The sequence below is a fragment of the Natator depressus genome, chromosome 14 (assembly GCF_965152275.1).
Source record: "Natator depressus isolate rNatDep1 chromosome 14, rNatDep2.hap1, whole genome shotgun sequence".
Classification (NCBI taxonomy): domain Eukaryota; kingdom Metazoa; phylum Chordata; order Testudines; family Cheloniidae; genus Natator; species Natator depressus.
In genome coordinates, this window is record NC_134247.1 from 14,197,593 (window position 1) to 14,223,075 (window position 25,483).

The 25,483-nt window shown below is 50.9% G+C and overlaps 1 protein-coding gene across 1 annotated transcript in view; it reads right to left on the minus strand.

Moving 5' to 3' along the window:
- GRIN2C (glutamate ionotropic receptor NMDA type subunit 2C) overlaps positions 1-9,707 on the minus strand; it is a 46,958-nt gene extending 37,251 nt beyond the window's left edge. Inside the window, exons 1-2 of the mRNA XM_074971033.1 lie at positions 9,663-9,707; positions 652-1,075 (exon numbers count right to left, since the gene is read on the minus strand). Of these exons, the coding sequence (XP_074827134.1) occupies positions 652-1,059 (408 nt within the window). The 5' untranslated portion in view covers positions 1,060-1,075; positions 9,663-9,707. The remainder of the gene's footprint in view (positions 1-651; positions 1,076-9,662) is intronic.
- Positions 9,708-25,483: the final 15,776 nt, after the last annotated feature.

Here is a 25,483-nt window from a genome sequence, read left to right on the forward strand (position 1 = left end):
CACTCTCCTGCTTCCCCATGCATTCAAACGTTGGTCTGCATTTCTTGTGTCTTAAAATACAAGAGAACGGCCATACTGGGTTAGACCAAAGGTCCATCTAGCCTAGTATCCTGTCTTCTGACAGTGGCCAGTGCCAGGTGCCCCAGAGGAAATGAACAGAACAGGTCATCATCAAGTGATCCATCCCCTGTCACCCTTTCCCAGCTTCTGGCAAACAGAGGGTAGGGACACCATCCCTGCCCATCCTGGCTAATAGCCATTGGTAGACATATCCTCCATGAACTTATCTAGTTCTTTTTTGAACCACATTATAGTCTTGGCCTTCACAACATCCTCTGGCAGAGTTCTACAACACCAGATAGTTAAGAATACAGCTCCTTGCCTATTTAGCATTGCAGACACTTTAGACAACATTGTAGTGATTTGCTCCTCCCTGAAAATAAAATGATTGGAAATTTACATATGCACATTATAGGCCAGATCCCCAGCCGATGTCAACTGACACAGATTGGTTGACTTCTATGGAGCTGTGCTGATTTACACAAGCTGGGGATTTGGGCCTATATATTTAAAGGATTTCATGAGTCTCCCTAATTTCCCCCTCTGCCTTCCATCCACCATCTCCAGAAATAACCAGTGAAGAGATTTCACCTTGGGGGTCAGGACCACGGCAGAGCCCCCACTGATACTGATGATGGGGACCTGGGTCTGGGAGGATATGAAGTCCAGAATCTGTGCCACAGCCTCTGTGCCGATGTTGTCCTCAAAGACGATGCCGTGGATCTTGGTGCTGGCGAGGATGTTGCAGATCTGGGTCAGGAGGGTGCTGGGGTTGGTGTCATTCACAATCACCGTGACCGGGTGGATCTCCAGAGGCAGGTCCAGGAAGCTCTGGTGAGTCAGCCGGCTGCGGACGTGGAGAGGGTATGAGGAGCCCCCAAACACCACGGCCACATTTACCACTGGCTCCCCAGGGCCCGGCAGCAGGAGATCCAGTATGACAGCTGAACAGCCCAGCACCATGGACAGTACCAGAGTGTGCGTCAGAGCTCTGCCCATGTCCACCACCGAGTTCCTGCAACCCAAAGCAAACAGAAACCAGGGTGGGAATGGGCAACAGACAGACCTGAGTGCGGATGGGGTGGGAGGCCCAGAGAGGGAGGGGGAAGGGGAGCAGGGAGAAAGAAGAACAAATTAGCAGGAGAGGGGCTTAGAGCCTGGCAGCAGGGAGAGAGGGGCTTGCCATCAGGGAGCCAGCAGAAGCCCTGGCAACAGGGCGAGGAACATGGCTAGCACCTGGGATCCTGTGCTCCATGAGTGACCCCCACTCTTGCAGGCCAGCTCTTCTCCCCACAGCTCCATATAGCCCTGGGTCCAGGGCAGCACACCGTGTTATCAGCTGCTTCTTCATAGGAACAATCAGGGAATGAAACAAGCTAGGCACACAGTGATCCCCCATTTCCAGGTCTGCAGGCCTCTCCTGCCCTTCTCTCCAACAGCTCCTACTCTGCATCTCGCTGCCTGCTGACCTTACGTTTTTCTCCCTTTGATCCCCAGCCCCTCATCCCCCACCCTACTGCGTGCCGCATACACCGGTTAGCACGATGACTCAGTTACCACCAGCCCCATGCTCAGCCTTCGAGGGGCAGCTCCTACACGCAGGGAGCCTAAGCTCAGGAAGGTCTGGATCCTTCTGTTCAGAAGTTTCAAAGCCAGGGGCCTGGACTTGGCTTGAAGCATTCCCAGCTGTGGAGCACTTTTGTCGAGCTGACACACAGGGTGTCCGTCCCGTGGCTCTGATAAGTGCTCGGAGGAGATGAAAGGCTGAAGCCCCACGCATTGGGCTGAGCGTATCCCCTTCAGAAGTGAGGTTTTCAGCCCCTCCCTGCTTGGCATGCTCTGCACCCCGCACACCAAAGCCAAGCAGAGACTCAGCAACAGTCAGTCACAGCACACCCCTTCAAATGCCCCTCTTTGGGCACCGTCCGGCCATAGGGGATAGAGGCAGCTCCTGAGGAAGCCTGTCAGCTCAGCTCCTGGGATGGGCAGTGAGGGAATGGGATGGGGGCAAGGGTGTCACTCAAGGTCAACACGGGTGCCTTCCCATCAACCCTGGGACAATACCCCACCACTGGCTGAAGTCAATAGGAGGTGTGCATACAGAATGAATGGATGATCAGATCCGTGATATTCAATGGCCCCTGCTTCCCACTGCCCCCCCCAGCCCAACCCCCCACCATTCCAGTGCCCCCTATCTTCCCACCACTCCCCCTGGCCCAACCCCGCACCCATCCCAGTGCCCTCTACTGCTCCCTCCAGCCTACTCCCTCCCCCAAAGCTCTAGTGTTTGCCAGCTCCTTTCACTCTGGGTGCAGGCTCCCTAGCTGCTCTCTAAGCTACTATTGCTGTGAAATTCCTTTATTTCCTTTCACTTCCCCAGTTTTTAATAGCTGTTTTATCACACACGAAGAGGGGGTGGACAAAGAGGCAGAAGTTGCAAAGAGTTGGAGGCTACACTGCCTGGCTCTTTGTAAACCTGACAATCACTTCAAAATTTAAAGTCACCATTCTCCCATCCGATCCATCCAGCGGCTCTTTTATCTGCACTGCGGGTCTCTATGGCACTTTCCACACTCGCTGCCACTGCTGGCAGGAGAATGGTGCCCTTAGCCGCACAAGGTGCTGGGGCTTCCTCTCCCCATACTAGATTGAGTGAAAGATCAGATTAAAAGCCCACTATGACAGATAGGGCAATTTCCTGCATATTCTTGGGAAACCTTATAGATTTAAGCTTAACTGTCTTTGGGGATCCATTGTATTAATTGCAAAGCGTATGTATTATTGTGGGCCAGGACTGCATGTGACCTCTCTGGGGGAGATGTGAGGTAAGGTCTGGGAGTCCAAAAGATTACACTGAAAATGTGCCAGACGAGAATGGACTTTTGGGACAATAAGCGTGAAGTGGATTTCCTGGGGAATGCCTAGGGAGAAGTTAATGCAAATTCCCCCACCTCTAGTTATGTCTTTTAAAGCTATGCCCTGAGGAGTGGATCACTGTCTGCAGATTACCTGTACCTGGAGATGAGATCAAAGGTCTGAGTTGTAGAAGAAACTGATGAACTGTCCAGCCTGGGTTCTGGTTCTGAATCTGAATCTGAGACAGTCAAACTTTCATGGGGAAAACCAAGTTTGCAGGGTTTGAAGGACTGACACCTGCTCTAGGTTGGAATTGGGGTGACCTCTGCTAAGCTTTTTACTATATGTGTAAGTTCTTCTGCTATTTTGAATATGTTTTTTCTATAATGCTTTCACCTTAAGAATAAATGTGCTTGCTTACAAAGAGCTGTGTGGTAACTCATAACTGCAGGCAATACATTAGGCATAGCCTCTGGAGAGAAAGCAAAGCGCAGACGCTGGCCTGTTTAGGCAGTCTGGCTTGCTGGGAATATCACAGCATAGGCAGGGAACTGTGCAGCCTTGAAAAACCCCTCATCAAGAGGGAGAGAGATCCGGGTCTCCGCCCAAGAGAGGTGATGGCTGAGGAGCCAGGAGCCTACAGTGGGTGCCCTTAGTGGGCCACAGAAGAGGAGTACAGGTGCAGCTGCCCTGAACTTGGCACCCACAGAGAGTGTAAAAGCTCTAGCACTGTATTACTCTGAGCTAGGCAATACCTGCCACAGGGTGGCTGGCCCTTTAAGGGGAAGTTGGACCCAGCCCCACCTATGATGGATCAGCTGGAGATCAGATGATTATACAAGTCAGCAAGGAGAGCGAGCTGCAGGAGATACAGGGAGAAGGAAGGTTTGCCCAGTGACAGGCCCTGGAGCAGGAGGGTTCCCAGGCAGATTACCTGGAGGAGCAGGGAGGCTGCAGCAAGGAAACCAATGGCTCTAGGGAAAGGCAGCTGTTGGATTTACATGGAACTGTTGTATTTGGGGTACACTGAAGACTGTTGGGCAAAAGGGCCTGAACAGCCTCTGGGCATGGTGTTTATCCTTGCTGGGCTGGGGAGGCAGGCCTGCAGACTCCAGCCTCGTTAGTTGCCATGGCAGAGATCTGAGTTTGGGGAGCTCAACACCTCAATTTTTAGCCCTAATGCTAGGTGTGCAGTTGGACTGGTGCCATATATACAGCATGCAGTCACACGCATTACAGCCACACAGTCCTCATGTCCCTTGCATGGAACAAGTCTCCTGGAAGCTCTCGGAGATCTCTCGGACACACTGCATAGGCTCTACTCTATGCTATTCCTACCTAGAGCATTGCTGCCTTGGCGATGGTATGCAGGAACACTTAACACTTCTGTAGCTTTTCATGGGTCGCTCTTAAAGCGCCTTGCAAAGCTGAGCAGGAACCATCATCTCCATTTTGTAGAGAGGGAAACTGAGGCACAAAGAGGGGAAGGGACTTGGCCAAAGTCAAGGACTCCCCATTCAGTGCCCTATCCTCCTGCAGCTCTCTGCTTGCTGGCTTTTATAATCATCTGATCCCCCCTGCTTCCTTGCTATATCGATACATCAGAGCCCACCTGCGTGGAATGAGTTTCATATTTCAGTCTGACAATAGACTACATTACCCCCTGACACACCCACACACCTGTGGCATATTTTGCATGTGGTTAGAGAATTCAGAGGTGAAGGGGTTAAATAAAAGCACAGTTCTCCTTGTCTCCATCCTTTCCTCCTGGTGCCCTTTGTTCCTCAGCAACTCAGGCTCCGGGCGCCCTTGAACGTTTTTATATTATTTTAAATGATCTTCAGCAGCAATATTGTCTCCACTTTCCCATTCTCCTCCCCTCCCCCCCAGCTCCCGCCATCCCTGGGCTGTCAGTTACCAGAGAGCAGCTTGCCTTCTTTTTTTTAATTTAAAACGGAAATGTATTTCACAGGCTGATAGGCACCTTCAGTTCCATCAACTCAAAGATTAAGTACCCAGGGTAATAATAAAATATTTAAACATTTGAGGGGGGGAAAAATGAGCTGTAAGTATTTTGGAGAAGGCAGAGGTTTAGGCAGCTAATCCCGCAAAACAACGACATGTGACAAAGCCCTGCAAAGTTCAGGGAGATTCTAATTACTGTGAACTTCAGCTCAGCTGAAAGCTGGACACACCCATTAAACCCAGGGAATTTATCAGTGAGGACAAGAAGCCAAGTATCCTGCCCCCAAAACTAGCCACCCCTTGCTCTAAGGGCCCATGAATGTGTGGCAGGGACTACCTCTTCCCTTTCTGCACTGTGTATGTCAGTTTCATTATTTTTTGCCAAATAGATTTTGATTGGCACCAGATCCGGCCAGTGGTCAGCCTGGTGCAGTACCCTGTTTGACAGTAGCCAGAAACTTTTGAGGAAGAAATTCCAAAGCGGGGAATTATAAAATAGCCTGTCCAGAAAGGAAGTTTCTTCCAAACCCAGTCACTTAAAGATCATTTTATGCACTGAAACAAGAGGGATAAGAAGCATCTTCCACCCTACACAGGGCTAGAACCCACAATCCTCAGCTCAGGAGACCAGTGCCCTTTCCATTAAGCTCCCAGGGCTCCACAAAACATAAGGCTGAGTCAAAAGAGATCAAAATCTGAACCTGCCTCCTTGGTGCTGGTCAGCTCTGGGGCTTTTGTTCAGAGTCTTCTCTGATTCTGATGCACTATTTACCTTGGTCCCTTGTTGTTCCACAATGTCCTCCCCCCCCTCCCCCCCACAGCATCACACAGACAAACCCAAAGATTCTTACAACTGGCAGTCTTAGTGTGGGGAGACCTCTGGGCGATGGCAGCTCCCCCCACCCCTCCAAGCATTTCCAGGTTGAAGCTGCTCTTGGGTTTCCATCTGACATAGAACAATAATTCTAGGCAGCAGCTTAGCTTATAAGGGCCCAGTTCTGTTTCCAGTGAAGCCACAGGGAAAAGCCACATGGCTTGCAAAGGGAACAGGGTTGGGTCCTAAGTCACTGAGGGCCCCAATTATGCCTCCAGGTTCCATGCCTAGATCCACCTCTCAAATAGCAAGGAGCTTCAAACACACCTGCAGCAGCACTCACCCACCCGCCCCTTTCACCAGACTCTGGGGAAGGTACTCGGGGGTCCAGGAATCACACCAGGGGAGGAGAAGACTGGCTTTGGGGGGAAAGGGGTGTGCATCATTTCCCACATCAGCCCTATAGTGCTCAGAGTGGAAATTCCCTGGCTGGAGGCTACATTACATACACTCTCTGTGGCAGGGAATCACGGCTTAATGGGGGTCCCAAAGGCAGCATGGTGCCAATGCAGCTGCACTGCAGGGGAGCAGTTGAGAGGCTCTGGATCTCCAGTGCCATCTCCATTAACCCCTCTCTTCCCACCTCTCATCCCCCATACCCATGTGGATCCAAGGGGAGCCACAGGGTTTGGGGTCTGGCCCCATAGCCCATCCTGGGGGGTTGGGGCAGAGATTCTACGCTGCACCCCCAGCAGAATGGCTGGAGAGAACCTTGCTGAGCTTTCTGCCCCCACTCATGGGGCAACACTGCAGGCATCTGGCCTCAAACTGCACTGTCCAAAATGTAGTCTCCTGCTCCCATGCCGACAGGTGCTCCCTGGTGCATCCTGCTGAGAAGTGGCCCCATGTGGGGAACTGAGCTCTTAGGGCAGGCACTGTCTTTGCAATATGTGGGTGTATTGTGCCCATCCCAACCGGGCCTATGACCTGCAGGCCAGACTCTGATAGAAACAACAGACGCCAGCTCGTGACTCAGCTAACCAGGGAGGGAGCTCTGGGCCCAAGGTCATTACACTAGAGATAGGCCCAACTGCCAACATTGCACCCAAATTGGGATTCTCTGCACCTCAGAGTTGGAGTGGGGGTTTGTTGGGCCCCATGTGCAAAGTTTGGATTTGGATCTAGATGCCAGATGTCTTCCCCTCCCCCGATATATTGGGGTGTTTGGATCCAATTATGTCACTGTTTTATTTATAGGGTGGTAGAGCCTAGGACCCCCAGTCCTGGGCCAGGACCCCACTGTGCTAGGCACTTTACAAACACAGAACAAAACACAGTTCCTGGCTCAAAGAACTTCCAGTCTCTGCCTTCCTATAGCACTTTCCATCGGAAGATCTCAAAGTGCTTTGCAAACCTTAGCGAAGACTCTTACCCTCCATTGCAAAGTCAGTCGGTAATATCATCCTCCTCACACAACGGGGAAACTGAGGCACGTGGCAGTCGATTGACTTGCCTCAGGTCACCAGCAGGTCAGGGACCAAATCCCTGTGCCCTATGCTTTAAGTGCAAGACTGCCCCACTGAACCTTTCCCTTCCACATGCAATGCCAACTGACCAATCCAGAGAGGATCGTTAATGGCTGAGTAATGAAAAGGAGATGTTTGACCATCCTCTGATGTTAAGAGCAGGAACGGAGCAAGAGGGAGGCTCCTTTACATGGTGATACCGGCCTCCCACCCTGCTACTGACACAAACGTGGGTGTCAGCAAGATGTTGGCTGCCAGCAGGAGTCTTGGAAATGCCAATTGTAATTAAAAGCTGTAATTCCAAATGCATCTTTGCAGGGAGGAGCACCTCCCACAAGGGGACCTGCAGCCTGCTGGGCTGCACACGCTGTTTCACATCCCAGGCCCTTTCCTCATGCTTTTACTCCGCTCCTTTTGCACTCCATCCCTGCTCTGTTTCATCGCTAAGAAAGGCGGGAAGCGGAGGCTACAGCACAGGCCTAAAAGACAGGACCTCCTGAGTTCTACTCCTAGTTGTGACACTGGCTCCCTCTGCAGCCCTGGGCAAGTCACTTAACCTCTGCACTGCCTCTGGAGAATGGGAATAAGACTATGTAACTGCACTTTCTCCCTCCAGCTAAGGGGGATGAGTCAAGTTACAGAGGATGGCTGGGAGGATTCACGTTTGTAGAAGAGCTCCACATAATTGCAATAGCTAATAATTAAATAGCTAATTTAATTAAGAATAATTAAAGCCCAACTGGAAGGTTTCTAGCAGAGGAGGAGCCATCTTTAAAGGAGGCACTTATTGAATTGCACCCCTGCTGCACAGGCTGTTGGTCAAGATTGTCAGCTCCTTGGGGCAGGGACGGTCTTTGTTCTGTGTTTGTCCAGCACCTAGTACAATGGGGTCTTGGGCCATGCCTGGGGCTCCTAGGCCCTACAATAACACAAATACTGTAGTGATGAGATTTCATCTTCGTTCTCTTTCTACAGGCTAGAGCAGGGCTCATCTCCGGCTCTTACAGAATAACACTTCCTTCATAATGCAAAAGGTCTCGCCCCCTGGGACTCTCCTGGATCTCCTCTGGGAATGAGAAGCCAGGTCAGCTTTACGCAGTGGTAGGACCGTGGCCCCTGCAGCAACCTGCACAGTCACAACCCTGTCCTCCCCACCTAGCAGGGGGACCTGGTGTTCTGTTGCCAATAAGCATAAGGTCCTGTGTAAAGAAGCAACACTGGTGCATGGCCTGATCTCACAGCCTGGCAGCGAGACCAGACAGGGAAGCCAGTGATTCTGTCCTTAGGCTACAGTGATGGGCACAATTATCCTCATCCAGTGACCAGGGGGGGAAGGCCCTGTGGTTTTTTCCTTGCTAGGGAGCCAATGAAGCACAGGAGAACATCAGTTTGCCTCAAATCTGCTTTCTGTCCTCAAAGAGAAGTTTAGGTCAAATCCAACAGGATAACCAACTCACCCACTCAGCTTTCTTCAGCATCTGCTCATATTTGGGCCAGGACTGGACTGGATCTCCAAACCCTCTCCAGATAACCCGCAACACTCAGCAGCAGCTGACGTTTAAGGGTTAAGTGGAGGGAACGGCAGGAAAAAAGTGATGCCTTAATACCTGGATATGGCAACCCTGGACTCTCCCACAGTTCTAGGGTTCAGCATTACACTCATTGCCACAGGAAAACAGATAGTTGACCCCAGCCTAGCACACAGCACACCCAGTCTCCCCACCCACCCGCCTGGGCTGGGCTGGAGGAGGAAGAATCTCTTACACTCTTGCTGTGAATTTCAAAGTATTTTTAGTCCTGCAATAAATAATTCATAGGGAATATGGCCTCAACTACCTGAGCCGAGGAAAAAACCTCTCTTAAAAACAGTGATTTGCCAGTTTAATTTCTCCTCAAGGACATTTAAATATACTTTAGACAGCACTTTGTCCTCACAGCTGCTGATCAGATTTGTTTGCACCTGACACATCACTAACACATAATCAACTTCTCATCATGGCTCAACCATTAGCAGCTCCACAGCTGGTCGAAGTCCCCTCCATCCAGTGGGCTGGCTGCAATGGAAGGAGTCCTCTCTCTCCTTCCATGGCGGATACCCTGCCTGAGCTGGTAACAGACCCCTTGTTGTTGTTCCAGCATCCTCCCCAAAGCCAACATCCTGATTGGCAAGCTAGCTGAAGACTCAATGCCACAGGGTGTGCCAAGCACTCTAATCCCAATCCAGCAAAGCACTTAAGCAGGTGGGTTAAGTATTGATTTTAAACGGACCGTTCACCTGCTGAATGTGCTAAAGTGCTTTGCTGGATCGGGTCCAAAATGCTCAGTGCCTTGCAGGAGGGAGCCCTAAAGTGGCAAATGTTCCCACCACCCCACAGCTAGCACCCTGACTGAGATGATAAAGGTAGGTAGATTGACACAAACATAGGAATTAACTCACTCACTGCTGAAATGCATCCAGGGCTAGGCTGGAACGTAGCAGCTGCTTAAAAGCCAAGGACAGACTCTGAGTGAGAATACTCTCTCCAGTTCTGATTGCAGGGGGAAACTGAGGTCAGCAGAATACAATGATTTCAACTGGAACTTGGCCAGACCCTTACTCTTACAAGACAAGTGCTATGAAATCTTTAATTGCAGTCAGTGGCAGGACCTCCCTCCCCTCTTACATCTTCTATGAAGAGGGGACCTCAAGCACCAAACTGGGATTCAGTTCCGACATGGGAATGGTACATGCCTCCTTACACTGTGAAATTGATCCTCTCCTGACCATTGACTGGAACACCTGGAGTTTGCAACACCATGTCACTGCCATCCTTGACGTTTTAGGACCATTGGCTGTACCATCCATCTTCGATGCCAAGGAGAAGGTTCTTCCTGTAGGCCCAGCTGAACCAGTGCAATCTGCACTGGTTTCTCCACAGCATGAGCAGCATCCCCTGACTCTTGCAGCTACCCCGGTTCAGCCACTCCCCTCAGAATCCAGTGCCTCCTGCTTGGAAGTCACCCCAAAGCCCCTTCTTCCCAACAGTTCTGGAGAATGACGGGATTGGTGCTTCAGGAGTCTCTGAACGCACCCGGACAACCATGGCAACAAGGTGCCTGGAGGAGGTGCTGGAATGGATCTATCAGGAACACGTCCTCGTCCGGATGCACTAAGACATCAGGAGGGTGAGCCACTGCACAAACCATTTCAGAAAATCAGGTAGAGGAGCATCCTCTAGCGAATCACCAGGGGAGGGCTCCCCTCCAAGTTGTGACCTGGGCCAATGCTGCTTAGCTTGCCAGAACTCCCTAGAACCCTATTTCCAACGGTCTGGTAGTGCAAACAAATGAAAACAACAGCAACAGTCCCTAGGCGCCTCCACCAACTACTATACATCTCTTTATCCTTTATCTTTATCTTTAGCTTATGGTGCAGTTTCTCAGTCAATAGCTCCTGTCATTCCCTGGTGATCACATATATGTCTTCAAAGGAAGGGAACGGCCATACTGCTACTTTGGAGAAGTGTCCAGTTACAAGGATGCGGACGTGCTGTTGGCTGTGCCTGCCAAGCGGAAGGGGGCTAACCGAATGGATGCATTCCTCCATCCAGAGGTTTCAATGGGCATGCAACCTGCACAGGACTGCAGCTGAGACCCTAGGCTCTGAGGCAGCAACTCTCCCAAGTAAGCCAAAAGGGAGCTCTCTCTCCAGCCAAACCAATGGGAGCCACTGAGCGAAGCCTGTCTCATCGGGGAGCCTGTCCCTGCAGATCTTACAGCCATTGCCAGCAAAATTAATCTCACTTAGTTCAAATCTCACCTGAAAATGTATTCGTTTTAAAAAAAAGCAAAGATGTGCCATCTCCACTGGCCCTGGGAGGGGCAGGTTATGGAGGTGCAAATTCAGTCTGGGGCAGAGTCGGGGGGAGCAGTCCAGGGGACTGGCTGGTGTTGCTCAACAGCCACTTCTCTGGGTGATAAAGTAGCTGCACTGATAAGCTACATTGACTTCAGTGGCTGGATTGAGCGTAAGGGTATAGCAGGGTTGGCACAGCAGGGCCTTGGGGGTGGGGGCAGTTGTGGAGCAGGGGATACTTAAGTTTCTGACCAGGGCACCAAACACGCTCCCCCACCCAAAGCCAACTTTGTGTAAACTTAGCAGATGCCATAACTGTATCCCAGGAAAGACAATTTTTAAGCAAAAGGAGTAAATTAGATGAATCTCCGAAATCGCTGGATGATCTCAGTGGGCATGAAGGGAAGGAATCAGGACTCAAGCTCTATGCCTGGTTCTGTCACTGACTCACTGTGTGATCTTAGCTTCTGTCTCAGTTTCCTGATCTGTAAAATGCAAAAAAAATAGTAATACTGTAAAAAATAGTAATACTTCGATCTATTATTATTCACTATTATCAAGATGTCCCTATCAGGAATTAGGGCTCCTTGGTGCAAGACACTATCCACATACAGGACAGTCCCTGTCCTGAAGAACTAGATCTCTTCATCCCATCAATACCAGCGTGTACCTACCTATTTTACAGGGATGTTGCAAGACTTAATGATCATAAAGTGCTCTGAGATTCTCCATATAAGGAGTGAAATAAATGCTAATTATGTTTATTTTAAACAGGAAAGGGGTCAAACCCACCTCATTTGGTTTAGTTTTAGTGGTACGTACTGCAGCATGAGAGGATGTGGTGGGGGGAAATATTGTTGGAGGGGGAGAATGAATTAATAAAAGAAATCAGGAATGGCACACAATAGAAAGACTGATGGTAAAAAAAGGGGGAGGGGGGGAGAAATCAGGCGAAGCAAAACTGAACTACCAAAAAACAGCATCGAAGCAACATCTAGGGCTGCAGCAAAGCTAAGAAAAACCCAGGAAATTAAAAGCTAATGTTCAGGCCCTGCTCTTTGGCACTGGCAAGACCCTGGGCTTGGGTATTTACATCCCAGCTAGATCTAATTGCATCCCTAAGCACAGAGTGATGAATACAAGGATAGTTTCCCATCTTGGGTCAGCTTGTGCCTCATCCTTATGGATATTTACACTGGGAGGAGAGGTGGAGAAGAAAAGAGTCATCTTTGCTCAGTTGGCTAGTTTTTGGTTTGGTGCAAGCTGCGGATTTTCTGTTAGTACTAACCCACCCCCCTCCACACACACACCGTAGTCCCTTTAATCCACATTTTAAAAAGCCTCAAAATAAGCATCATGTAAGTACTTATTTAGGGAAATTATTTAAAAGGCAGATTATCAGCCTGAGGGAGGCTGGCTGCTGCTGTGTGATGGGTGGCAGGTCAAAGCATGTGGCCCATTTGTGGACAAGGTAGAGACTGGGAGACCAAAGAATAAGTGTCCCCATCTGTAAAACTGGGATAGTAACACCTACCTCCTGCCGGGGAGGGGAGGGGGAGAATAATAGCCCCGAGTCCATTCCCGTGGAAGCCAACAAGAGGTTTGCCACTGATTGAAACGGGAGAAAGACTGAGCTTAATGCACTTTGAAGATGAAGACAAGTATCACAAACACGCAAGCTCTGGGTCCTGTTTAAAGTACTGATGGTGCCTTTGGAGATCCGAAAGCTCGTTCAGTGTATTCTGCATGATCTGTGGATCCAATAAAAGGTGTCGCATTATCTCTCTTGTCAGCTCTGCCTTAAGAAACAACATGGCTCCAAACATTTTTCCAACCCACTCATGCAAACAGTTGCTCTATGATCACGTTATTGAGCTTAAAGTCCGCAATGGTTATTTCCTTAGGGTCTGCCATGAAAACTTGTATTTACCATCCTGTTAGAACACAGTGTGATTGACTACAACAGAAACTGAAATAGATGAATGAGGGAAGGGCAGCAAATGAAACATGTTCATGCTTTGGGGTTTGCTTTTAAACTAGCAGAAAACAAACAAACAAAAAAATGCCTTCATTTCCTGCTATAGACCAAGTGCCTGCAAAATGTCATTTTAAAAGCAACACCCTACTGAGTTTTCCCTATACTTCCACATCCTTAAGCCAGCCAGGTTTGTTTGTTTATTTTAAGAGATGTGATGTGTGAACATTACTGGTATTTTAAGTGTCTCTGTTGTCCCCGTTCCCTCCCCCCCCCCCCCAAACGCTGAATGCTGGGGTCTGACGTGGAGAAAAGCTCTTGCAGACATTTTGACTTTAGGGATTAAATAAAAAAGGGTCCTGCTGCTTAAAAACATCTTAACTAGAGAAACCTCCAAACAGGAGAATGCAAGTGAAAAATGTGCAGTGTTGGGGAGGGGGGGGGGGGAAGAGTTGTTGATATTTTTAAGTAATTAAATCAATGCAGCCCTCAGGTGAGAAATACTGAGCAGAAGCATGACTGGAGGAGGAAGAGGAGAAGGGGAAAGCCAGGAGGAAGGGGAGACTATTACTATATGCTTGTGGTCATTGCATGGATGAGCGAGAAGGAGCTATCAAGCAGAGCAAATGATGGGAGTCTAGACTGAGCCAAAAAGAGGGAAAAGCTGCAATGGATTGTAAGTTTTCTCAAAAGGAAGATATTCTAACTTCTCCTCTGCCCCCCCCCCAATTTCCCCCCTTACTTTCTTTGCCATTTTCTTCCAGCTCCCCCCTTCTCCCCCCCCCCCGGCCCCTTTTCCTTCTCTTGGGACTCCAGATGGGAAATGAGTTGCAATGCATAGACTCCTCTCAGTCAAGCTGCGTCTCCTTTCAACCTTGATCTGGTATACATTTTCCCCCTTTCTTGCCTAGCTCCTCCTGCAGCAACAGTTGGAGACGGGAAGCCTATCGATAACAATTAGAACCCGGAGCAATAATCATTGCCAGGCAAATGCCAAGAGTGCAGAGGCAACATGGAAATATTTCTCCCCGAGGTTTGGAGCCTCAGACATGCCTCCTTTGCATGGCTCCGGCTCAGACACACGCAGAAATAGGCAGCTTAAAAAGGTCAAATGTGGATTAAGCAAAAATAAATGCGAAGTGTCCTGCCTCATGCTATGTTACGCAAGGTGCTAGATGGGGATGTAAATACTGACAGCGGGATCCATTTTTAAAGGACACATTAAAACCTCATTTTCTGCCACTTAATCGCCTCTTGTCAACGCATTCAACATGGTGCGAGGGATTCAGCCGAGGAAGGGAAGCTAGCCCAGTCCTCCGGAGTGCCAGGCAAAGGGGACCCGAACAACAGGGATGGGGGCGGCTGGAGAGAAGAGGTGAGGGGGAATCACTGGGGAGGGACCACCGGCCTTGCAGGCTAAGTTCCGCGGACAAAAGTTGCGTCCTCAGGTGTCAGTCCCCTTTGCAGGGCTGGAGCCCTCCCTGTCCGCCCCTAGACGAGCGATCGCTCGCCCAGCCCCAGCCCCGCTTGCCCACCTGAGTCGAGGCAAGAGACCCGGGCCGGCTGGGGCTGGTAGAAAGGCGTCGCGGGTACTTACTAGAAGGTGACCGCGGGCAGCTGCAGCCCCGGCTGGCCAAGGCAGGTCTGGGCGCGCCAGCGTCCCGGGCGCTGTCCCCGTTGCTCGGGCTGGGAGCTTCCAGCTCGTCTCCTCCTGGGCTGGGAGCAAGTGCCGGGCTCGCCGTCCCTCCTCCCCAGCAGGGGCTCAGGCGGCGCGGGCTGGCGGCGGCGAGGGCTCGCTGGGGCGGCCGCCTCCCCGCGGCGGAGCAGCAGGCGCAGCCCTCGGGGGGGCCGGAGGGCTCCTCATGGCGGCGGTGGGGGGCGGGGGAGCCCCACGGCTCCACGTGCAGGGACGGGGGTGGCTGCGCGCCCCGGCCGGTTGCAGGGGTCCCCGCCCGAGCCGGGGGCGATGGGGCGGGGCGGGCTGACGGACGGGGGCAGATGTCCTGCCTCCAGCCCTCTGCCGCTGGACGCTGCCCGCCTCCGCCCGCGCGGGACCCGCTCCAGCCCCCGCCCCACGCGCGCTCGTGTCCCGCGCCCTGCCCCGTGCGCCCCGCGAGCCACGAGACCGGCGCCGTCAGGGGGCGCGAGGGGGGGGGCTCCAGCTCCCCCGGCTCTGCCCCCTCTCCGCCTTCACTTACTGTTCCCTGCCCCCGCCCCTCACTCCCTCTGCCCCAGTCCCCCCCACCAACTTTGGCCCAGACTCCACCCCGGCAACTCAGTGGAGTCCGATGGGGCAGGAGCCTGGCCCTTTAAGGGAGCCCTATTCCCCTTTCCCTGGCCGGGGGAGGGGGCGGGGCCGCTAGCGGGCGGGGCTTGGGGGCAGCTGGGGCGGGATGACAGGCCGCGAAGCTCTGGCCGCCCGCAGCCTCCAGCTGTCGCTGGGGCCCAGTATTAATGGTCAGCTGAGCGCGTGGTGCATAGCCGAGAGAACATTTTACAAAAACACCTGCAGAGGAAGGAAAAACCCCACTGGGGTGGGGGGTTAAGGGATCTCTTCCCCAGGGCTCGGGGTTTGCATGGCCCCAACTTTCTGGTTTAAAAGAGCTTTGCTAGGCTACGAAATGAACCCTGCTCCTCTGCGTGAGAGGGGCAAGGTGCAGTTTTAGGCAGGGGAGGGGGCTTTGCCAGCCTACACAGCATCCCTCTCCCCCCTGTTATTCCCCACACCAGAGCTGGAGCAGTGAGGCGCAGAGAGGCTGTGGGCCAGAGTCTGCGAGCACCCGCCACCTCGCAGGGCTGGCCCTAGGGGACCAGTTTCCAGAAGGCCTGGCTCGGAGTGGTGCTAATGCCAACAGGAACAGAGGGTGGGCTGCCCCTCTCAGGATCAGATTGCAGTGAATCCCTGGCCCAGGAGGGTGTAGAATTTAGGAGCCCGTGGACCCCAGCCTGGGGTTCAGCCTACAAAGGAGTCAATATAGTTTTTCACTTGAGGTACTAGCCTGGAACTAACGAGTTCTGGGGTCATGTGGTGGTTCTGCCATAGGCTTGCTGTGTGGGCAAACCACGCAAGGCCACCTTTTCGCAAGAGCTCAGCGTGCAACATGCACTACACCTGCTGAGCGCTTCTGAAAATCTGGCCGTTTATTTGGGTGCCTAAGTGGGAGCTGAGCTCTTTTGAAAATCTGGCCCCAGTTGTGGGTGCAGAGCTCTTTTGAAAATGTCATCTTTAATCTCTCTCTGGGCCCCAGTTCCCCATCAGTAAAATGAGGCGAATACTTCCTTCTCCGATCCTGGGTGTGTCTCATCTATTTATATTTGTACATTATTTAGGGCAGGGACTACATCTTACTATGTATTTGTACAGCACCTAGCACACTAGGGACTCATTCTCACCAGAGGCCTGAAAGTGTTATCAATAATGACCCTCATGCCCTTCTGAGAAAGAAAGCTAAAAATAAAAGGTTAAAGCCTTGAAGCAATGAAATAACTTTTTAATATCTCAAAAGATGTACAAAGATTTCCAATATTCTTTATTTCAGTTTTTTAAAATCCACCCACTGACTCATATACGTGAAGTCTGTGACAATAAGAACGTACAAATACGATGTAATATGATCAGGTTCATAATCTCAGCTGGTATTGTGCACAAGCCAAGCTTCACTTACATTTCTCAGTCACACACCAGTTCATAAAAATGAGATTCTGTTCTGGTTAAAACCGATAAGGAAAACACACAGAGAAGACTACTGAGAACATCATTGGGTCCTGAAAGTGACACCTGGCATTTCAAGAGAGACAGCAGCTTATGTAATGACCCTGACTCTGTTAGTTAACTATTCGCTGTCTAAACTAGACTCTGACACTCTAATAGGAAACGACCTATTCCTGGGGAATTGTTGCTGTAACAAAACTGCTTGTAACAGCTGGAGAAACTGTGACTAGCCACAGTGACCTTTGAATGGTTTCAGGACTTTACACTAGCCAACAAGTTAAAAACAGTTATTGTGGCATTAAAAGCTCTGAGCTAAAACCATCAACACCAAGAGAAATAGCATTCACTCCATCCTTAATCCACAGCGCTGAACCAGGTGGTGTTGTAAAACATCTCACTAGGCATCTTTGAGTGCCTTTGACACTCTGGCTCACTGGGCTTGATCCCATTGAAGTCAAAGCGATGGTTTGTATTATCATACTACCCAGGAGCCCTAGTTATAGAGCAGGACTAATTTAAATTCTTTCACTTTAACAATTAGCAGGAATATAGAAGCCTGTTATGCATATTACAAGTAGCTATTGCAGGGGCCTGGATTCCTCTAACTGAAACCATGAGACACCCAGATTAACAGATGCCGCTGCATCGTATTTTCTTTCTTTACTTTTTAGGGAACAAGCTTTAAAAGGGTCATTGGTGCCTAAAATCTTTGCAAAAGTAAAGGGTTTTACAAATGAAATGGTTTCATGATTTATTTTATTTCAATGAAAACACTGTTTCTATTGGCTGGATTTGCTCTCCCCCGCAGCGTTGGCAACCTGGACATCATCACGTGGTGGAGTCAATCCCAAGGGTTTAACCTTCCCAAATAGCATATCCTAGGAACTGTATGTTGTTAGTATATACCAAATATTTACCTTTTCCATATCAGATTCCCCTTTTCTGTACCAGAAAGCCAGGCTCCCCATTTAGTAATATGGGGTTGTTGTGACCCCCTGACATCCGTTTGCAGCCCCTTGGTTGAGAAGGCAAGGCATATACAATCAATACATTACGGTCTACATTTAAAAAAAAAACGAACAGGTACAGAAACTGCTGCTCGTGATGCTACATGGCAGAGTAAATATGGGCAGTTCTGGAATCCCCAGTCCTTTGTTAATTTCCCAGCCTTCACATTAAATGCAAGTACCTTCCATTAATGCAATGTCATTGGTGTGTTTAACTGCCTGTGCTTTATAGGGGCAGATTCAGTGCAGCTCTGTACCCAAAATGGACAAGAGCTCAGGTGATCTGAAAGGGCTAAATTCTCGGCTAGTGCAAATTGCCATAGCGAGGCACCAATTTACACCAGCAGAGAATTTGGCCCAAAGTCTGGCTCTGTGAGGAGAGCCCACTGTCCAACCCATTCCCCCTAGAGAGAGGGTGAAAGAACAAACCACATCACAGATGTTAGTCCCATTGCTTAACAGAGTACTGGAAGGCACTCAGATGCTACACTGATGATCAGTCACAATATAAGAACCTCTGCAGAACAGAACAGCGTGAGGCAGCTAGCAGACAGACGGGGAGACCAAGGCTGCAACAAAACTAATTGTCACCTCATCTCTCTTGCTAAGGGTATGTCTACACTACGAAATTAGGTCGAATTTATAGAAGTCGGTTTTTTAGAAATCGGTTTTATATATTCGAGTGTGTGTGTCCCCACAGAAAATGCTCTAAGTGCATTAAGTGCATTAACTCGGCGGAGTGCTTCCACAGTACCGAGGCTAGAGTCAACTTCCGGAGCGTTGCACTGTGGGTAGCTATCCCACAGTTCCCGCAGTCTCTGCTGCCCATTGGAATTCTGGGTTGAGATCCCAATGCCTGATGGGGCTAAAACATTGTCGCGGGTGGTTCTGGGTACATATCGTCAGGCCCCCGTTCCCTCCCTCCCTCCGTGAAAGCAAGGGCAGACAATTGTTTCGTGCCTTTTTTCCTGAGTTACCTGTGCAGATGCCATACCACGGCAAGCATGGAGCCTGCTCAGGTAACCGTCACCGTATGTCTCCTGGGTGCTGGCAGACGTGGTACTGCATTGCTACACAGCAGCAGCAACCCATTGTCTTGTGGCAGCAGATGGTGCAATAGGACTGGTAGCTGTCATCGTCATGTCCGAGGTGCTCCTGGTTGCCTGTGTGAGGTTGATCAGGAGCGCCTGGGTAGACATGGGCGCAGGGACTAAATTTGGAGTGACTTGATCAAGTCGTTCTCTTTAGTCCTGCAGTCAGTCCTATTGAATCATCTTATGGCGAGCAGGCAGGTGATACGGATTGCTAGCAGTCCTATTGCATCATCTTCTGCCGAGCAGGCAAGAGATGAGGATGGCTAGCAGTCCTATTGTACCATATTCTGCCGAGCAGCCATGAGATGTGGATGGCTTGCAGTCCTTCTGCACCGTCTGCTGACAGCCAAAGATGTAAAAGATAGATGGAGTGTATCAAAACAAGAAATAGACCAGATTTGTTTTGTACTCATTTGCAAACCCACCCCGCCCCCTGTCTAGGGGACTCATTCCTCTAGGTCACACTGCAGTCACTCACAGAGAAGGTGCAGCGAGGTAAATCTAGCCATGTATCAAACAGAGGCCAGACTAACCTCCTTGTTCCAATAAGAACAATAACTTAGGTGCACCATTTCTTATTGGAACCCTCCGTGAAGTCCTGCCTGAAATACTCCTTGATGTAAAGCCCCCCCACTTTGTTGATTTTAGCTCCCTGTAAGCCAACCCTGTAAGCCGTGTCGTCAGTCGCCCCTCCCAGCGTCAGAGCAACGGCAAACAATCATGAATCTGAGTTGAGAGTGCTGTCCAGAGCAGTCACAGTGGAGCACTCTGGGATAGCTCCCGGAAGCCAATACCGTCGAATTGTGTCCACAGTACCCCAAATTCGACCCGGCAAGGCCGATTTAAGCGCTAATCCACTTGTCGGGGTGGAGTAAGGAAATCGATTTTAAGAGCCCTTTAAGTCGAAATAAAGGGCTTCATCGTGTGGACAGGTGCAGGTTTACATCGATTTAATGCTGCTAAATTCGACCTAAAGTCCTAGTGTAGACCAGGGCTAAGTCTCCCCCCAGCACCGGGATGTCAAGCAAGTTCTGAGATGAGGGCCAAGTTAATCAGTGTCAGTCAGGGGCCGCGGGGTAGAAATGAGGAATTCACTGACAACAGGCACTGTGCAGCCTTGCCTGGCTGTAGAGTGTGTGTCCGTGAGTCCCAGAGTTAAACGCTGCAGTTAAAGACAATTAAGGGCTTAGTAACTAGAGATGGGTAGGAATTTTCCAGCGAAACATTTTTTTCCATGAGAAAATGAGAATGCACCAAAACTAAAACCATTCATGGGAAAGGGCCCGTTTCAACAAATCTCTAAAATAGTCTAAAATATTTTGACACTCAAAATTGCCGAAACAGAATGTTTTGACATTTTCAAAACAAAAGAGTTCTGGTTTTCAGGTCAAAATGACTATTTTTTCATTGAAAATCCCCCTGCCCCCCTCCAAAATTTCAGATCAGATCAGTTGGCAAAAATATGAGATGGACTTTTCCTCCAGATTCAGGATTGAGATTATTTTTTTAAAAAAATTCTAATTCTCCAAGGGGAGGAGAACAGTTTCCTGGCCAGCTCTAGTCATTACCAAATAAATGCATTTGAGACCCCCCCTTTCCCCCACATCACACCCCTCTATGCATCCCACATGGCCAGTCACCTCCCTTCCTTTGGTGAGTTTTCCCTACACCACTGCCCCATTTTGGGCATACTTTCCCCCTTCTCAACATTGTTTCCCCCTCTGCCTTTTGGGGGTTCCCCCCCTGTGGATGATTTCCATCCCTGGGAGGGGAAAGAAACAGCCCTTTCCTGACACTACGGGGCTGGAAAGAAGTTCTCCCCTCTTCTCGGAGCCCGTTAAAGCAACAGAGACAACAAGTGAGGCAGGAGAGGACGGAGCCTCCTCTGGGCCCCGGGATGCTGTGTGTTATGGCATTGCAGCCTGGACAGGGAGGAGCTCAGGTGCCTGGGCCCCATCAGGTACCAGCTCCCTCCTCAGCTCCACCCACTCTAGCTTCTGCTCCTTCCAGGCTGTGTTGCAAGAGGCTGGCACTGGCAGGTGCAGGTTGGATCCCTCTGTTCATTCCAAAGGGAGCTCCAGAGTGGAGGGAAGGGTGCTGGGTGTCAGATCCAGACTCTGGGCTGTAGGTTTGGCAGCCCAGGTCCTCAGCTGCTGCTTGTGCGCCTGCTCCCTCTACCACCACTCAGCTGCTGACCTTGCCAGAGCTGAAAACAGACTCTACTGTTGTTTTGCCAATTGCAGCTGTTCAAATATTCATCAGCCCCCCTACAATCACGAAAATGGCTTAACATAATAAGCTTTGTTTTAAATATATATTTGGGGCTCTTTTTCTTTGCCTTGTGATTTCTAAGCCTTTAAGGTGTACCCAGGTCACATTTACAAACTTTTCTCCACCACCAGGAGAGCTAAAAACTTCCTTTTTAAAAATCAGAGGAAAGCAGAGATGCACATGTAGTCACATGACTCCTGGAGCTGCAGCTTCAAGAAAGACCAACCTCAAATATCCTGAGACTTTTGATAAAATGGTCAGAGTTGGCAACACTGCCAATGGGCCCTTGTACTGCTCCTCCTCCTTGAAGGGAAGAAACAGAGGATCACCCAGGCTGTGTAATACAAGGGAGCAAGTGCGGGGGGTGTGGGGAAAGCATACAACAGCCAAAGTGCAGAAGCAAGGAGAGAAGCAGCGTCATCATCCAGCAGCCAATGTGCTGAAAAGGACATTGCCCTCCAGGACCCAGCAAGCAAGCAGGTGGGGCAGGGAGGGATGGGCATGGGGGTGTTTAGCAGCCAGTGACCAGAGATGGGGGAGAAGGGAGCAGTGACAGAGCGAGTGGAAAGGAGATTCATGGAAGAGACCAAGGGGTGGGGGAAAAAAATAAGGAAGGAGCAAGGGCCAATGAGGCAGAGAAAAGAGTAGATGGAGAAGTCGAGGAAGGAAGGAATTAATGGGACTGGACAGACACGGAAGAAGAGAACGAAAAGATACAGGGGCTGGAGAAAGAAAAGGGGCATTGAGAGATCAGGAGAAATTAGACTAAGGCCTGGTCTACACAACCCGGTTAGGTCAACCTAAGTTGCCTTGCGTCGACCTAGCTATGGAAGTGTCTTCACTTAAATTTGGCTCCTGTCAGCATAAGTGCCTCTCTACGCCGATTTAACACCACCACCTCCCCAAGAGGCGTAGGGTCACAGTCAATATTGTTAGGTTGATGGAGTGTCAGCGTAGACACTCGACTGTTACCAGCTCTCAGGAGCCGTCCCACACTGACAATACGATCCATACAAGCGCTCCTGGTGAAGCCAACTGTGTGCACACACAAGTCACGAGCAATTTAATCACTGTGGTGGCTGTATGCTGACATACGTTAGGTCGACGTAATTTTGTAATGTAGACATGGCATGAGAAACAGATGGGGAAAGGTGGAAGAAAAGTAAAGCCAGGTCATATACTGCAGTTGGGAAACAGACCCAGACCCGATGGCAGAGTCAGGAATAGCACCCAGGTCTCCCGACACTCAGTTGAGTGCCTTATACACTAGGTCACGCCACCTCCTTGCTGCCTGCATAACTCCTAGTGACCCCAATCAGCATTATTCACTTACCAAGAGGAAAATATGCCCCTTTCTTGCAAAGTGTTGTCCTAAAGTAACACTTTGAAGGTGTGATTTTTAGCAGGGGATTCTAATGGAGACCCTTTATAGATGGTCTCACGGTGGTCCCTTCTCCTTGTTACTGTGAATACAGTGCCCGAGTCCCTTAGACAGATGTTTCCACCAATGAATTCAGAGAACTTGAATTTTAAATGACTGCTGCTCTGTGTGAGCTGGGGAAGGAAGAGGATGGCAGAGGTGAGAGCGTAACACACCCAGTTTGGGAATGTAATCAAAACAAAAACATCAAGTCACTTTCAGAGTTCTGTGGCCTGTGTTATACAGGATGTCAGACTAGATCAGGGGTTCTCAAACTTCATTTCACCGTGACCCCCTTCTGACAACAAAAATAACTACACAGCCCCAGGAGGAGGGACCGAAGCCTGAGCCCACCCAAACCCTGCCGCCCTGGGCGGGGGTGGGGAGGGGCAAAGCCAAAGCCCGAGCCCCACCGCCCTTAGGGCGGGGGACAAACCCAAAGCCTAAAGGCTTCCGCCTCAGGCAGGGGATCTGTAAACTGAGCCCTGCCACTCAGGGCTTGGGCTTTGGTCCCAGGCGGTGGGGCTCGGGCTTTGGCTTTAGCCCCAGACCCCAGCAAGTCTAAGCCAGCAATTTGTACCCACCTGCAGGAGTGAATCTAGTCTGTGAGTAGCCAGAACCTCCAAATGCTTTATCTATTTTATGCTGTAGCTGTGTCATCCCGGAGTATTAGAGACACAAGGTAGGGGAGGTCATATCTTTTATTGAACCACCTTCTGATGGTGAGAGACAAGCTTTCGAGCAACACAGAGCTCTTTCCCACATGACCCATATAAGCTTGTCTCTCTCACCAAACAGAAGTTGGTACAGTAAAAGATATGACCTCACCCACCTTGTCTGTCTATCTTAGGCACTTGTAGGGCATCCATTACCATATGTGACAGGGTCGGGCCAGATGGCTCTAGGAGAGTAATTTTTTTTTTTAAGCAAAAGATGTTTTTATTTGCATAACACACTTACAAAGTAAAAACAGCAGCATATGCAATGTGTAACACAGCAACCAATCACAATTGTTTTCTCATTAGCTTCAGGGGAGGGAAGTGTTCAAGCTTGCCTGGGCCCAGAGCGGGGGGCTTCCTCGACGCTCGTGGTCTTCCACCCTTCCAAGTTACCTGGCGCCACGCCCGAGTGTCACCAACAATTCCCTCCTCTGAAAGCACCCAACAAGAGGGGCAGGCTGTGGGGTGGACAATCCGGGGGGGCGGAGGGGCACGTGCACCCACGTGTGAAAGGACCCCTCTAGGGTGGTGGTGTCCGCAGCAGCAATGGCTGGGGCTGGGGTCCCTTACTCTCTCCCCCAATCAAAGGGTCAGACAAAGGGAGCCGGATGGGGACACCGAGCAGAGAACCTCGGACAGCGCCCACTGCTCCTCAAAAGCATCAAGGGAGTCGGTGGACGCCGCCCAGAGGAACTCCGCCCGGATACGTGAATGGACCGAGGGTCGGAAAACGGCCCCACAGTCACAGGAAACTCCATCAGCCAACCTCCTCTCTCTGGTTTTATAGATGGCCGTTTTAGCCAGGGCCAGGAGGAGGTTAACTAGGAGATCCCGCAACTTTGTGAGGCCATGGATGGGGAAGTGCATAAATAAATAGGTGAAGGGAAAAATGCAACCAAAAACGTAATAGGAGATTTGTAATAGGAGCTAGAACAGGGGCTGCAGCCAGGCACACTCCAGATATACGTGCACCAGGGTTTCCCTCACACCACAAAAGGGACAAGTATCTGGGATGGGGGTGAACCGCGCCAAGTACGTGCCCGTGCTCACAGCTCTGTGAAGGAGCCGCCAACTGATGTCCCCGACGGGCCTTGGAACTAAGGTGGAATACAGGCTGGCCCACTGGGGCTGCTCACCCTCCAAAGGTGGCAGAAGGTCTCGCCACTTTGTGTCGGGGCAGGACACTAGGGTGAGGGCGTGAAGGGTGTGGAGCGCGAGCGTGTATAGATGTTTCCTTGGCGCGGTTTGGAAGCGTACTGGCTGCAGTTCATGCAGCTGGCTCGCAGTGAAGGTGTGGGGGGGGGTCAATTGGATCTGCGGGGCAGGGGTCCAATTAAAAAGTCCGGTGGGCCTGGGGTAGAGGGTGGGCGGGGCGTGCCCTCGAGCAGGACCTGGTCGAGGTAAGCTCGAGCAGCGAGCGGCAAAGCGGCCTTCACCTCCTGAAGTACGCGCCAAGGGGTATGAGGTCTGGAGAGCCCCATGCGCCGGGCAAGCGTCAGGGGATCCAGCCAGTCTCCCTGGTCGTAGTCCAGGAGGTCTCTGACTCTCGTGACTTCTGCCAGGATCAAGCTCTGGCACACCGAGCGGGACTCTGCCACCTGCACACGGAGCTGGGGGTTGTGTAGCAGGGGCACCGCGAGGAGATCTACCCCCTCGGTGGCCGCCACGGAGCTGGTCGTTAAAAACAGTTTCCAAGTCCGGAGGAGGTCCTGGTAGAAGACCGGCAGCCTGGAGAGGTCTCGCGGAAGACCTCCCGGACAGAGATAAAAGAGCTGCCAGTCATATCGGAGCCCTTGGATGCGGAGCAGGATGGCGTGCGCCAGTGTGCTCCACGCCGAACTGCCTGCACCATAGAGGAGCCTCTGTAGGGCCTGGAGGTGGAAGACATGGACCTGAGTATGCAGACACTTCAGGCCCTGTCCTCCTTCCTTCAGGAGTAGATGAAGGACCCCTACAGGGGCCCAGTGCGTTCCTGACCAAAAGAACCCCAGAATCGATGTCCGGAGGTTGGTCAGGAAACCTGGGGCCGGGACCAGAGTGTTGAGCCGGTACCAGAGCATGGACAGGACTAGTTGATTAAGCACCAGCGCTCTCCCTCAGAGGGAGAGACATCGGAGTAGTCCCGTCCATTTCCGGAGCCGCTCTATCACCCCGCCCTCTAAATTTTGCCAGCTCTCTGGCGGAGAGGGATGCGTGGCAGAGAGGTAAACACCGCGGTAGAGCAGCGGA